Source organism: Zonotrichia leucophrys, chromosome 2, assembly GCF_028769735.1.
Source record: "Zonotrichia leucophrys gambelii isolate GWCS_2022_RI chromosome 2, RI_Zleu_2.0, whole genome shotgun sequence".
Taxonomy (NCBI): domain Eukaryota; kingdom Metazoa; phylum Chordata; class Aves; order Passeriformes; family Passerellidae; genus Zonotrichia; species Zonotrichia leucophrys.
The window spans coordinates 102,389,821-102,405,269 of record NC_088171.1 but is presented as its reverse complement, the minus strand read 5'-3'; the positions used below and the strand labels follow the sequence as shown (position 1 = coordinate 102,405,269).

The window sequence follows — 15,449 nt, the reverse complement described above, 5'->3', positions numbered from 1 at the left end:
AACCACATGGACTTGACAGAGAGGACAGATCCTCTAGAGAGAGGGTTCTGAAGTAGAGCCCATTTGTGTGCTTCTGAATCTCCACCTCAGGAGGTCCTCTCTGCAGTGCACGTGTAACAAGTCTGGAGAGAACAGCTCCCAGCTTAGTGACCTACAGTAAGTGATGTGAATAGGGCCCAGCTGGGCTGAGACTGTCTGCAGAGAGAAAACAGCTCTGTAGCTTGCTGCAGAATGAGACCCCACAGGAAATGCAGATGGAGGCAGAGGCAAATTAAGCAAGAGATGATCTGCCACATGGTTTTGAGTGGATGTGATAGTATTGCTGTGTATTTTGGATGTACACTGTGCTATATACTGAAAAAGGAAATTAAATCTTCTAGAGAAATGTGATTCTCATGATGGGCTGGTGCATATGCAAAAGCAGATAAATTAGATACGGTTTTGCTTGTTTCCCTCTAAGCAATATTTAACGTATAAAAAGCTTTTTATTTTGTGAGGATGTAGCAATACATTATATCAATAAGAGCCAATCAGTTGATTAAAAATACCAAAGTCAAAAATAAGAAATACAAAGCAGTTTAATGCTTATCCTTGCTTTATGATTTTTTTTCTAGTACAAGCCTATTACAATAGATCTTCTCTTGTAGTCAGGTTTAGTGTGTCACTGCCCTCTTTTAATGTCATGTTAGACATTGTCTTAAACTTTGACACCCTTTGGTGGAAGAATGTTGGAAAACTGCTAGAGCTTTATGTCTGAGGTAATCAAGTGATGAATAGCCAAGGGACAACACATAAAAGATATTAGATACACAAATCAATGACAATTACAAGTGATAACGCTTTCTACAAGGTGAAATATAACTTGGAACATTTGGATCTCAATTTACTTGAAATGTCCTCAGTATTTAGCAGAGGGAGACAGTTGGATGGAGTTTTTATCAATAACATTTTCTGTTTGTGTGGCTGTGAAAACAAAGACAACTCAAGTTAAAACTAAGATCTAGCAGAATTTAAGGCAGTATCTTTAATGAAAAGCTGAAACTGCCCACAGTTGGTTGTTCAATTTGTCATTTGTTGTTGTTAAATATGTGTATGCAAATGGAGTAGTTAACTTTTTAATTACTTCATGTGTTTTTCTCCTGGATAAATAATTGCATTTCTCAGAGTCTGAGGGTGAAATTTGAGTGGTCTACTTTTGAAAATTTGCCCCAGATAATTGTATAAAATACGTGCTTCAGCTTAAAAGCATCTTAATAAATTGCTCTTTTATGTTATTTTTCAAACACTTAAAAAATGCGGTGGTTTAGACGCCACTAACTATGGGTACATGATTATAATAAAATGTATATTTTTTTCTGCATAGCATATTTTTTTCTATCCATTTACCCTCTTTGTTTTAATTTTTCCCAAGATACTACTGTTATATTATTGCTTGTAATCATTATTGTTCTCAGAGGGAGCTAAAACAATAGCAACAAGCATCCAGCGTTGCAGGAGATTGTCAAAATTTTAATATGCTTTATGTTACCCAAGTGATGTGCATTTAGTTGGCTACAAGTGTGCCCTGCCCACTTTATGACAGTGGCTACAAAAAGTTGAATCATGGTCACAGTCCAGTCACCCACAGAAAACATATTTTTTCTTTGCTGAACAAAAAAACCTTCATGTTTTCTCATTACAAACTATACCCAGCATGAACCTCCTAAATGAATCTTTCATCACCTAAGAAAAATTATGTTTCTGCCATAACTGTGTGGGGTTAGGCATGGACTTTGGTAAAATTTATTCATTTTTTCCTCAGGAGAGATCTTGAGGGGATGGGAGGGGTTCTGTATTTATTTTTACCTAACTCAATATTGACTAAGTGGGAAGAGAGTATTGATCACAGCTTGTAAAAGCAGCTAAAGATTTTAGGTAAGACATTTATAAAAGGTTTGATTTGCAGAGAATTGGGAGTGCACATGCAAGAAAGGGTCATTGGCTGGGCATGCTAATCAAGCAGGTGCTCAAGGGGCTTGTTAGAGATCACAGTCTGCAGGCTGGCATATCCATGTTGTAGGTAACATGAGGCGAGAGAGAATAAAATGCTTATATTTGTTATCTATTACCATATTCCACAAAGACAAATTTATCCTAAGATACATAATTTTAAAAGCTTAAGTGATCAGTGGAAAGTTAAATTAGGTCTCCTAATGGAAGGGTATCAAAATAACAATGAGATGGAAAAGAGAGTATTTAAAAGCTGCATAATCTGTCAAGAGCAGCTGAAGTATAAAGGAAAAAAATACCTTAAAAATATAGACAGTTAATCTAGAGACTATTTAAGAACCAACACACGTATTGAAGAATATGGCCTGTTGTACCTCTTAGTTTTAAATCTGCTTGACAGAAGCACAGCCCAGACACAGTAACATTTCTTTGTGTTGACATAAGGATTTTTTTCAATTTAACAAGTGTTGCCATGCAGTAAGGAGTTAACTTGAGTTCTCAAAGCAATAAAAAAAAGGGAGTCACTCCAGTTCCACTGCAAATAAATGGGTATTGGACAGTCCATTACCTCTAGAATTTCCAGAAACCTAGCTGAGAATGCAGTACTAAAAAATTCATATGAGAAGCAAAAGGGGGAAGAGATGATATGAAGACATAGGTATAAAATAACTTTATTATTTTGCTTAATCAAACCAAGAGTTATTGCAAGAAAAGTAACAAAATAATGGAAATGTAAAGAAAAGAAACTGCATATTCTACAATTGTATAAATCAGTCAAATGACATGAATTTACATTTTAAAGATGTTTCTTGGAGGAAAATCTAAGCTTGTTTTGTCCAATATGGAGCTCATTTCTAGGCAAGTGATCAGATAGGGGTTTCAGTTACCTAAGTATAGACATGTGATGCCATTTCACATGGCCTGGGACATCTGCAAGACCAACGAATGCAGCACAGTAAATATGAGAGACGTGTCATTCCAGAGTGGCAGCTGAAAGCTAGGCAGTGTGTCCTGGTGGCTGTATAAAGTGCCATGAGATGTTTTGTGCTTAGACAGCTGAACCTTGCCCTCTGTAATCAAGAAATGCAAAAGTGTAGATTTTTACTAGCCTGAGCTGTCCTGGTGAGAATGCCTGTAAAGGAACAAAATCATGAAAATATAGATGAAGATACACCATGAGTCCAAGCAAGCTTGACTTCTGAGTCTGCTGAATTTAGCAGAAGGTGGATCAAGTCCCAAAACTGTAAAAGCAGCAGGCATGGCTGGAGCTTAGAAAGTTTCTTAGTATCTTTCTTAAGTAAGATGGATTTTTAGGATCAAGATCCTGTGAGCCAAACCGCTGTTCTGAAGAAACTGATAAATAGCTTAATTAAGCATAGAATAGCAAAGCACTTGGATAAGCATAGCTTGGTAGAGTCAGACAAGCAGGGGTTATGTGATGGAAAGTCACAGCTCCATAAGTTTTTATTCTTGGAAAAGTGAATAAAAAGGCTGAAAATGCTGACCTGATTAACATAACTGATTCACATATTCCAGCATGTTTGAAAACCTCATTCTTGAAGACTATTGAATGAAATAATTCCAAGAAAATAGCAATGTAAGACCTGTGTGGAACCTGGAGATGGAATTTTAATTCATTCTGATTTACGGTGTTTGGGGTTGTAGCACGCCCTTTCTCTCACCCAAGGGAGTCCCAGGGAATTAAATGAGACTCTGAGATCTCTGTTTCCTAAGACTTGGAGCATAGGAGGAAGGGGGGAGGAATTCACCTCGACCAGTTTCTATCTTGACTTGCAATTCTAAAACAATGCTATTTTAAGAAGCACTTGCCCTGGTCTTCCTCCACCATAATGTGGGCTGAAATTATGCTACTTATAATGAAGTTGGGGTTTTAAGCCACTTAGGTTATTTCATTTATTTGCTACCTTTTAGGAATTTTAAAGCTTCAGAACTAGCTGTTCAGAACACAGGTGGCAGGTTTGGGTGTTTTAATGATTATTTACATTTACAGCAAAATAACGACCCTCATGAAGGGTTAACATCAGCTGCAAGTAATATTAGCTCAGCAGGCAGGCAGCAAAACAATAATACACAGGTATCTAATTAGCAAGAGTACCTCATAAACAAGGCAGCAATAAAGTGGCTGCTTACCATCTCTCTATCCTTGAGATCCTACCCTCAAATTGTGTTTTAAGAGGAGCTTACAAAGTCTCCGAGAAGAAGGAGCCCTGCCAGCCTACAGATACTCTTGTGCAGAGTGGAAACTAGCCTCTAGCAATTCCTATATCATAGAGAAGAAGAGGCAGCTGTTATAAGATTAATTCGTGCCATGATGTTTTGGATTGGAATTTAGAAAATGAAGTTGGAAGTGTTTTCACAGCCCTGGATAGCTACAGATGACCGCAGTGGAGCACAATTCAGTGACAAAGCCATTGTCTTACTGCTTGGGTTTTGCCATTACTGTGTTTTGCTTTCTCTCTTACTGAAAAGATAACGAGTTCAAAAACTTGAATGACTTCAAAAACTTGTGTTGAATGACTTCAGCTCCTCCTCAGTACTGGCAGAAGCATTTCCAAATGAATAAACGTTTGACAACTTAATGTTATTTTGTTGACAAAAGCAGGGGGTCAAGGCAAAAGTGATAATTGTAATGGGTTTCACATTATAAGATTTAAGAAACTCAGACTGAAAACCAGAGGGGATTTGGAAAGCCTGTGAATGACTGAAATGAGAATTAGATGTAGATACACTTTTAATGTCCAACAAAATAAGCATGAACTTGCAATTTCTAAGGTTTTAGTTTGACTATAAAGGAATATTTTGGTTAGGCCTGTGTTACTGGATATGTCTTTAATTACTTCTTTTTCCTGTCCATTGTTCCCTTTTCAGATGATCATTCTCGAGTGAGATTGCAGCCTATTGAAGGAGAAACAAGTTCTGATTACATCAATGGGAATTATATCGATGTGCGTATCCTGATGTAGTCAACAAGACTAATGTTGTGTTCAAAGAGGGAACTCTTATTATTCTCACATTATTCACAATTTGTAACGGATACCACAGCTAATAACAGCTGCTAACATTGTTCAGCACTGGAGGGTGCTGCCTGTGGAAGCTAGGTGTGCACTAAAGGAAGAGAAAAGCCTCAAAGGTTTGTCAGTCAGTGAATGAAATGAGTCATCTCCTCCAACTGCCACTAGACTGAAACCTTGCCAGGAACACTGTATGGCTACTTTGCCTGCTGGTGCTTATATGGGCTAGCAAAATGTTATTTTCACTTTCTGTCAACAGCTTGGCATCATTCCACATTTAAAAGAAAGCTGTTTGCATATTAATGTGACAAAACTCCGTAATGCCTAATGCAGAGATTTGCAGTCTCTTGTCATCTCTGCACTTTTAAGTCGCCTTCAAAGTATATTCTGCAGCTGTTAACCAGTATTTCTAATGCAAGCAAGACATTTCATTAAATATGTAGGCTGTTTAATTATTGAAAGTGGCTTCTTTGTTCATTCTGCATCATGTTAACTTAATGTTTTACATTAAAATAAATTCTTTAAGAGACAAGGTGTTTCTGGTTGAAAGAATGAGCTCAAAAGTAGAATTGAAAATCATTTAAAGGCCAATATTATTTATCTAAAGCCACAAGTCTATGGATAGCAAAATTAGTAATTTTACTGTTTACATGGAGTGCTGGATGTTAGGCTAAGTAAAACAATTGCTGCTTCTTAGGAAATTGTGCCTGCTCAAGATTTCTTGTTCAGCAGGTTTGGTGGTTTGTTTTTTTTTAGTGTCAGATTTTGCAGTTCAGATTTAATTACTAGTATGAAACAGGAATGTAACAGGTATTTTTTCTCAGAATGTGGAGGAACTAGAGCTATGCAAGAAAAGTAGGTACTTCAGTTGTAACAATATGAAGTCTGAGGGAACTTTCTGAAGATGTCTCTTGTTACTGATGTTTATAAGCACATTCAAGAATCATTAGACTAAGCTAAGATTTCTGCTCAGTCCCTTGCGGTTTGAAAGAATAGCACAGTCACCAAGTAGTGAAGGCACTAAATATATTTAGTTAGACACCACACTAATTTCTGAAGGGAGTAATCTGTCATGAAAGGAAGGAGAGAGTTCACATTGGGAACTTAGATCTGAATTCACTTTCACATTTTCTCCACCATTCAGGATTGTTCTCATTTTAGGCTGGTAGTATGTTCCTGTGTCAGATTTGGATCTTACTGTAAAATGTTATGAGATATGAGAAATAAAGATTTGGATTATACAGTTTCATATAAAATGCTGAGAGATATCTGCATAGGAACTTTTTTTTTGTTGTTTATGGAGTACAAAAGGATGGAGAGAATGTGACCCTTTCTAGCCTCAGCAGATGGCTTCATTTGCAAAGCTTGGAGGACTGCAGGCATCCTCCAAAGACTATTCTGCCAGAAAACACAGCATGTTTGTTTATAATTTGCTAGTCAGGTTTCTGCTAGAAACACTGTTTTTTCTAGTACAGAGGCAGCTTTAATTTTGCTCTTGCATGCAGTTATTACTGCAGTTGTCGTGCTGTCAGTATAACACGTTAATAGTGAATGGCACCATCACAGACACAATGGTTCTGATGTATTTCTTCCCATGCTTTTTTTCACTGGGATATGGAAGAGTTTGATCCCAGGCACTGAGGGTTAGGTAACACATTGCAGGAAAAAAACTCACTCTGTAGCTCTGTGAACACTTTCGATTCACAGACTTCCAAATTTTGCTTCAGTGTCGTGTAAAGAAATCAATTCTGTAACTCATGTTGTTCTTTCTGTAATATGTTAAGTATCTTCAGTTGTTTTGATTCCTTCCCACTTTGTATGACTGCATTTCCCCTTGCTCTTTCACAAAGAAAGTGCAATGGCATGTGTACTACAGCCTTAAGTTGTTCCTGCTGATAACTAACAATGCATCATAACTATTATTCAAATATTAACACTCCTACAACTGGATTGATCAGCATACTGGTGCATGATCTAAACATTTGGTGACACTCCCATCACATCAGAAATTCAAATACTATAAAAATGCTATAATTAAATTTTGGCAACATTTTCCATGTTGCAGAGAATGCAGAGAGTATTGGTCTTTATTGCTTGGCCAACTTGTGATTAAGCTGCTCTTGTCATCAGAGTTGTATTATGTTCTTCTTGGAAAAGTATGTTCATACCAAACAATTTAATCTAAGAACTTATAGTCCTTTATGCTGTTGAGAAATAAAACATAAACAAACCGCCATGGTTAGAGTGAACACCATGCCTTCCTGCCTCCCCCATGCTGAATGCAAATCTGACATTTTTTTACTGTTTAAAAAGGGATAGGCTTTGCAGCCAACAGCAGTAGGTGAAGGACTATCTCAGATTCTGTGAGCACCTGATGCCGTTAACTGCAAGGGCTATAGAGGATTTCTTGCTGCTCATTCTCTGCAGAGCCAACAAGGGGCCTAAAGATCATGTTACTTCTGGCCCCTAATGTACAAGGCTGCAACTTAAGTATTTTGTAGAAAACGCATTTGCTTTTGTTTCCCTTCTCACTTGCCCTTCCCCAATTGAAAAGATCTTTTGCATGTAATACATTATTGTTGTGACATTTACTGAATACTATCCTAAATGAAGTTTCACTCATAGGAACATAGCCAAGGTGAAAATTGCTGATTTTTTTTTTCCTTTCAATTTATTCTAGGGTTATCATAGACCAAATCACTACATTGCTACACAAGGTAAGTTTATCACCCTTTCCTTCCAGTTATGTGAGGCTAAGAGGTTTTGGTACTTGGATTGCAGTTCATTCTCTATAACATGAATTCTTGCCACAGTCAATATCCAGGGTAGAGTTGGCTCAATCACTTAGGTAGAAGCGAGGAAACTGAATTATTACTGAATTTTCAAGTGAGCAGTCCTTTACCTTTGTGTTAAAACAGGTTTTGAGTAAAAAAGCTAAATGCATCCTTTTTCAAAGAAGTTACTCATCATTTTATTACTCATGAAAAAAGAAATGAGTCATGGTAGAAATGTTTTGTACCTCTTCAGGGAGACAACAGTGTCATGAAAATTTATGTTCTCTTAACTGTTCAATGATAACTAGGCTCCAGGTCCTTGAAAAACAAAACTCTTCAGCTAGCAGCTTTTGGTAGAGGAGCAAAAGATATCCAAACACTGGCAGGAGGATTCATCACAGGGTTCTACAGAGACAGTTTTACAGGCTGTCATTTAAATGCTTGCTCTAGGAAAAGAACCTCTTCTTTTATCAACAAGCAAATTAATTTTCAATTTCTACTTGTCTTCAAAGACATAATTTTTGCATTCTGATGCAGTCCTTATTTATTTTTTTGGTCAAGTTCAGAGCTGGAACAAATGGGAAGAATGAGTCTTCTGTGACTGCTTAGTCATAATATTGAACAATATGCCAATCTCCTGCCTATGCTTCAATAGCATGTGTGAAAATTTGATTGCTCCTCCACTGATTGGAGGGAATTTTTTTTGTAATAGGTAGTCTGTGACAGAGCTTCCTCATCTGCTCATGGATCTGAGAAATCTGAGGTCCACCCAGAGATGTTATTTCAACCTTTTAAGGGACTCAGCTGGAGTACTGAGTATAATATGCTCCAAATAATCTTAACATGTGTTGGATTTAGAGCTCACATACTTTTTTAATGTTTTTTTTAATCAAAGCAAATAAAATGTTGACCATGTCAAATAAGGCATCTTGCTGTGATTTAAGTTGTTTCTTAAGTTTCCTACAGGCTGCTGCCTTCAGTCCCCACTTAAACCAGTGGGAGGTTTTTATCTAAACCCTGCTGTACCTCAGCTCTCCACAGTCTGAAATGTGATGCTGCGTCATGTCAGATGACAGTGGGGCAGGGCACAGATGTTATTTCCAGAACCACTTCACTAGTGTCAACATTACACTTCTAGACCAGAGTTTTATACTTTCAGAATTTGTGATCTTACAATATGAGCCATGTAAATGTGCTTCATCTTCCCCTTCTGCTGCCCACCCACCATGTTCCTTAGCCCACAATCTCTACAGACAAGCCACTGTCATGGTTTCACCCAGATAGGAAGACAGGAACAAAAGTGCAGCATTTGATTTATTCATCTGGGACTTTTACACCCTTCTCTTCAAAAAATAAATAGTTTGTTCTATTTAACATTTACCTAATGGTGGTGTTGTTTTTCACTTTTAAAATAAAAAACCTAAAATAAAAAGATAAACAGTTGGCTTTTACCTTGTCGTTTGCAATCAGTTTTCATCAGGAAGTTAACCAGATCTTTCTCATAGGTCCCCACCTAAAGTACTGTTTTATCACAATGTTTATTGTAATTTCTCATCATTTTTATCACAATCATCATAATACTTGAATAGCAAATACCAGCCTTGAAGTTTTGTACTTTCAGGTCTTAAAACCAAGTATGTAATTATATATGAATAATGTGCTGAAGGTCTGTTTACCAGATCCACCAGCAAGTCCCAACAGTTTCTTTGCCATGTTTTTAGCTCATATGGTGCGAGAAGTACCTAGTCAAGAAAGAGAATAAGAGGAGTAGAAACTAATTTTCTTCCAAGGTGCAAAGGATATATGACAGTTGCAGCTGCCAATTTTGGGGGTGGGTAGCATCAATGTCTTCTGTGTAGATGCAGCTAAGCGCGCATGAGAATGCCTAACCCCTTCCTCCCATGGTGTAATGAGTAAAAAACAGATTCTCTGAAGAATGTAAAATTAATTTTAAAATAAGCATGCAATTTACAGCAAGCTCAAAATTATCTGGCTGTGATGTTTTTTGTGATTTACATCTTTAACATGTTACTTTTAAGGTCAGTTGGACAGTGGGTTTGTACCTCTAGTTCGTAGGAGTGAAGAACACTGATCTCATAAGTTTGTATGTTCTGTCTGGTTCTGTCTGTGGCCTGATGAAGAATCATGAGAAAGTTTATTTTCCCTCCTCTATCTGAGCTTTTCCATCATCACAACAGGGTTAAAAATACTCTTCTGCTTTTCATGATTCTCTGCCACATCCTGATAGATGCAGTTGTTTAAAGACTAGTTAGTGTTACTCTCCAGTATCCAGGCTTCCTGACAAAGTACACTTCCAGTAAGATGCAGCCTCTGTGTTTTGCAAAGGTGATAAAGTAACTGGGAATAATCTCCAGAACTCCTTTAGGACTCAACGTTAACGATGAAAGAAACACATTTGTTTCACATCAGTCTATGCCTCCATGTGTTCCCGGGAAATGGTGGCAGCACCAAGCTTGCCACAGTTCAGGGTGCATTTGGGCAACACTCTCAGGCAGACGGTGGGATTCTTGGGCTGATGTATGCAGGGCCAGGAGTTGGACTTGATGATCCTTGTAGGTCCCAGGATACTTTATGGTTCAGGTCAGCCTTAGTAACAAGCATGTCATGTGCCACAGCTTGCACTGTGGCCAGCGATGTTCATGCTCTGTTTTACAGCACACTTTCATCAGGTATGTACGAACACATCAGTGCAGCACAAGAGTTAAGCTGCATGCTTAATTCCCTTGATAGCTACTTTTCATCAATCTTTAAATAACTTTTCTCATCTTCCCTTTTCTCCTCCACGGCAGCTTTCACAGGTGCACATGCCTATTGTTCTTTGAAGGAAAATATCATTATGTGAGTCAGTTTTAAATCTCTGAGGAGTTAGAATGATTGATATTTAATTTTCCTATGTTCTTAAGCTGCATTCAACATATCAAGTGTTAATGAGCAAATATAATTGTTTGAAGTGAAGAAGTGGCAAATTTAATCAGTTTGTAATAGACTACCAATCTGCTTTTAACAGAGCTGGGAGTTGCCTAATCACCTGTTTATTGAAGTGTTACTGTCTTCCATACTAACCAGAGTCTGACGTGCAGACTGGTAGCTTTCCACCTTGGCATTCACAACATCCTGCTGCTAGCTTGAATTAGGGATGGAAATGTTTTTTAAAAGAATTTCTTAATGTAGGCTTTCTCAACTAAATATCGAAAATTATTTTACTTCAGCTTTTAAGAGTAATACATTCAGAGTGTGCAATTTCAATTACTAAATTAATATCAATTTTCCTTTATGTGATAAGTATAATGTGAGTGGTAGACTAAATTTACAGCTAATAAAGACTTTTGGTGATCTGCTGTAATTGGCATCAACAGATGGGATCTGCACCTGAGTCACCATGATTAAAAAGAATCCCTCGTCAAAAGCCAACATATTGGGTCATGCAGAACCAGCAGACTGGTGCAATTTAAAACTCATTATTTTGCTTTATATATCCCTTGTTCCCATAGATATAATTCTTCTTTGTATAGGAGAATATTGAGCTCTTGTATGATCTGCTCAATTTACTGGCAGCTAAAAGTTACTTTTTTACAGAACTTAGGTAATCAATGAATTTTAACTTGATACTTCAGTGAGAGCATTAGGTTGAATATCTGTACAGTGCTTATTCTTATACACAGTGCTGGAAATTCTGACTATTGTATGACTTCTGATCCAGCATGTCTCACCTTGATTACTGAGCAGGAAAAATATAATTGGCTTTGTACTTGTTTGTTCCATGTCTCCTGAAGCTCACGTAGTTTACTGAGCTAGGTTGTAGCTTCTTTTAGTGAGTCTCTGTCAAGGCTTTTGGATGCTTCCTCTTCCACAATACCAGCAGCTGTAAAGGATGAGTGACAAATGAATGTTAGCACAGTTCTACAGCATTACTCATGGCCATTTCCACCAGGGCAGGTTTTCAAGCAGGTCACTCGTGTGAAACAGCAGATATCTCACATGCAGGCTGCATGTCTTTATATATAAAGTATGTTCTTTTGTGCATCTCAGACTTTTGAATGCTCCCCACAGTTCATATTGTCTCTGCTTTCTGCAGCATGCAGAGCAGCTGGATCTGAGATGTTTTGTGGAAATACTTCAGAGCATATCTTAATGACTGTAAAAAGTTTCTCTTGAAAATAAAACAATTTTAGATACAATGTTGCAGTGTAGCCTTTCAGCCTCTTTTTTTTCCTCTGTATCCAGTTGTAAAGCAGATGCAAAATTGCTTTCTGTATTGCTTATTATGGAGACAGACATCAAGCCAAGTTTCAGTCAGGAGGACGTTTTAGGTATAAGTTAGAAACTTTTGAAAATAAATATTTACAAGGAAAATGTTTACAGTCTTCACTACCAACAGCATAACGTTGCCTCTCTAATAACCCCTTTTATATTCCTTCTCTTTTCTGCAAAATACTTGTCTTTCTTCCACACACAACTCTGTGTGCTGTGTGAACATTTTATTAAGGGTTTTCAGAAACAAAAACACATTTTCTTTCAAACTGAAACTTCCCTTTTAGGCATCTGAAGCAGAAATAGTGCATTAAATAACAATACTCTTAACTTCTTTGGCATGTTTTTTGTTTTTATGTCGCAAAAAGTTGTCACAACTACAGCAGTGTGGAAGCTCCACACTTTTCTTTACAAAGAAACTTTTTCTTCTACTTTTTTAGCCTTCAGATGAATAATAACATGTGAAATTACTTCAGGGAGAATTAAATAACAGCAAGGCAAAATAGTTGCCCACAACTTTTCAGTTTCATAGATGCTGTCATTTTTTTGCAGGATGTGTGCCTGCAAACAGCCAGGCTGTTTTGCTGATATACATACTAAATGATTGAATTATATGTACCTGTATTAATCTTGAAGATTCAACTGGTTTTGCTGCTCTTCTTTACTTCTTAATCCTCAAAACATTAGAAAGGTGGTTGAAGCCATCTGTCTTCAGTCAGAGATATGAGCCCATTCTCAGCCCCCTGTAGAAAGGTGAGGCTTTGTAGAGCCAAGTTCAGCTGTTTTGCAATAGTGATGACAAATGAAAAAGTTACTTTTTGCCCCTACCTATACACGTACAGAGGTAATAGACCCTTTATATGTGAAAGTGACATCTACAGGTGATACTGTGAAGCCATGTGGTAAATTCACCTTAGCTCACTTGCTACCATTACCCACCAAAGACTCATGATTACTATTATGTTTGAGTATCTGTTAGAAATTTGTACTTTTACTGGTGTTGAGGACAAAAAGAAACAGTGCATATACTAAAAACTAGTAACCATCAAAGTCAATGCTTTTTACAAGTTACTACTTTGTGGTGCATGAGAATATCAGAGTTTCTCTCTGCCTCTTCATTTGTAATAGGAGGGTTTAGTGATAACTGTCAGAGCAGCTGTCTTTCACCATTTTCATGATTTCTGTATTTTTGTGTCTTTGTTGTAATCAGCTGTGGGGTAGTTTTGTTTGTGCAGGAAATGAGGCATTCCATTCAGGTGGAAGGCATGTAGAGCTAGCATGGTCTTCTGATACAAAGTTGGCTTGGGCTTTGTTGCAGTGTTTAATTTCCATGGATCTTTGTGTACAGACCAAGTGAAATAGGAGCAGTGTTAGAAAACTGCTGATAGGTTCATTGCTAGGTGAAGGCACTTGAATTTTTCACGTGTGTCTACATTTTGCATGTAAGACATGCCCACCTTTCATAAAGCTTTGGAAGTTCTCTGAAAGTACAAACAAGCTCTAGATATTATATAAATAATTATTTAGTGTTTATTTGCCAGTATAAATTCTGAAATCCCATGCAGGCTGTTCTTTCAATTGCTTGTCAATGTGGCTTGTGAAACAAGTTAGAGAAAATGATGATTTTTCTGTAGTGCATGGTCAAAGCCACAGAGGAAGAAAAAGTAATTCTTCCTATCCTCTTTCCCCCACAGACTGAGGTGCAGTAAATCAGACATAAAGGACTTCAGAGCATACATGGATCTCTGTCTCAAAGACAAGATCTTGGTTTGAATTCTGTGTTGTGAAAACCAGGCTAGAAAATTTAAAGCAGATCTTTGCATATCAGAATAAAGAAGTAAGAGAAATGAGAGTCTTCAGTAAATAATTAGGGGCAAATAAGGCATGTAGAGGGATAGGACATAAGTAAATAAAGGTAGTATAGGAAGTAATCTTAACCCCTAAAGAGTTGCAGCTGAGCCAATTATTAAGGATTAAGAGCAGGAAGAGTCAGTGCCTAGAGGAGCTGCCTGTGAGAAACATCAAGGTGGTAGGAAACTCTTGCAATAAGGAACCCTTGCAATGTAATGACAATAGAACTCTTGCACTATATATGGCAACAAGGCAAAAGAAAATGTTTCTTGGTTGTGATGTAGAAAATAGAAGATTGTGTGAAAAGTAGTATATTTTTCTTCTTCAAAAATATGTAACTTAAAATATATTCTGCAAACAGGGAAATTGTCATCTTTCTGAAACTCAAGAGCTGAGCACACTGTCCTTGTGAACCAGACACTTTCAGAAAAGAACATTGTAAAGGTGACCATCTATTAGTGTTGCTCTGACTACTAATTGCCTATAGTATTCACTAGAATCCATTTTTTTGTTCAAGGAAGGTGTATACAGCATCAGCTGTACAAATTCACCTGCATGTCTGTATTTCAGAGGAAGGCAAATTATGAAAAGCTGATGTGTCATGAGAAGTTTTCCATCTGTGACAAAAAATCAGTCATAAATTGAGCTTGGTGGGGGGAGTACCTAGCAGCCAGAGGTGCTAGACAGAGTCCTGTTAACACACCTGGTAATCAGTGAAGCCTAGTGCTAAAGCAGAAAAAAGGCCAAGAAATGCAGTTTGTCAGAAAAATCACATAGTCAGGGCATCTTTTTATCTGTGACATTTATTCACCAGATGGTCTTCAGCAGTCTGGAGGAAGAAGGCTTTTGGTCTTCTCATCTCCTAGATTAAAAAAAAAAGTAGTGTAGCAAATTTACAAAACAAAATGTATTTCAGAAACAAATGTATTAAGAAGCAAATAAACTGGGGTGGGGTGGTTTTTTTGGTGGTTTTGGTGGTTTTGGATGGTTTCGGTTTTTTTGGGGAGTTGGGGTTTTTTGTATTTGTGTGGTTTTTGGTTGATTGTTTTTGGGTTTTTTTTGGTTTTTTGTCTTGTAACCATATCCAAATCTTTGAAATCTGTCGTTATTTTCTCTTTTATATCCTTTGGTGGCAACTGAAATCCCTGTGTTGATGTGGCCACCTATGCACATGACTGCCCAGGTGATTTCGAAGCACTGCCTTTGAAAACAAAAAAAGATACAGGCTTATTAGATAATTTCTTTCCCTGTCCATCTGTGTTCTTCCATGCAGTTGCATATTCAGATGTAGACTGGAGATTCCCTCTGCTGTTTCTAAATCTCATTCTGTTGCAAGCACGTTCATTGTGTCTATACTGAGCACAAATACACTTGACATGTTAGAATGGTATTCCTTGTTCACAGTGTACATCAAATACTGCAGTCTCCCATGAAATATAATGAAAAAACATAATTAAAACATTAACATTGCCCTTTCCTACTCAAAGTGGTAAAAATAACCAGGTGTTCCCCAAAAATAACAACAAATAAT

General features: G+C 37.3%; 1 protein-coding gene across 8 annotated transcripts in view; it reads left to right on the top strand.

The window, feature by feature from the left end:
- Positions 1–15,449, top strand: part of PTPRM (protein tyrosine phosphatase receptor type M) — a 443,102-nt gene that overhangs the window by 383,445 nt on the left and 44,208 nt on the right. For all 8 annotated transcript variants that reach the window (XM_064705880.1, XM_064705877.1, XM_064705876.1 and 5 more), the window contains 2 exons: positions 4,879–4,955; positions 7,702–7,738. In XM_064705880.1, the coding sequence (XP_064561950.1) occupies positions 4,879–4,955; positions 7,702–7,738 (114 nt within the window). The remainder of the gene's footprint in view (positions 1–4,878; positions 4,956–7,701; positions 7,739–15,449) is intronic.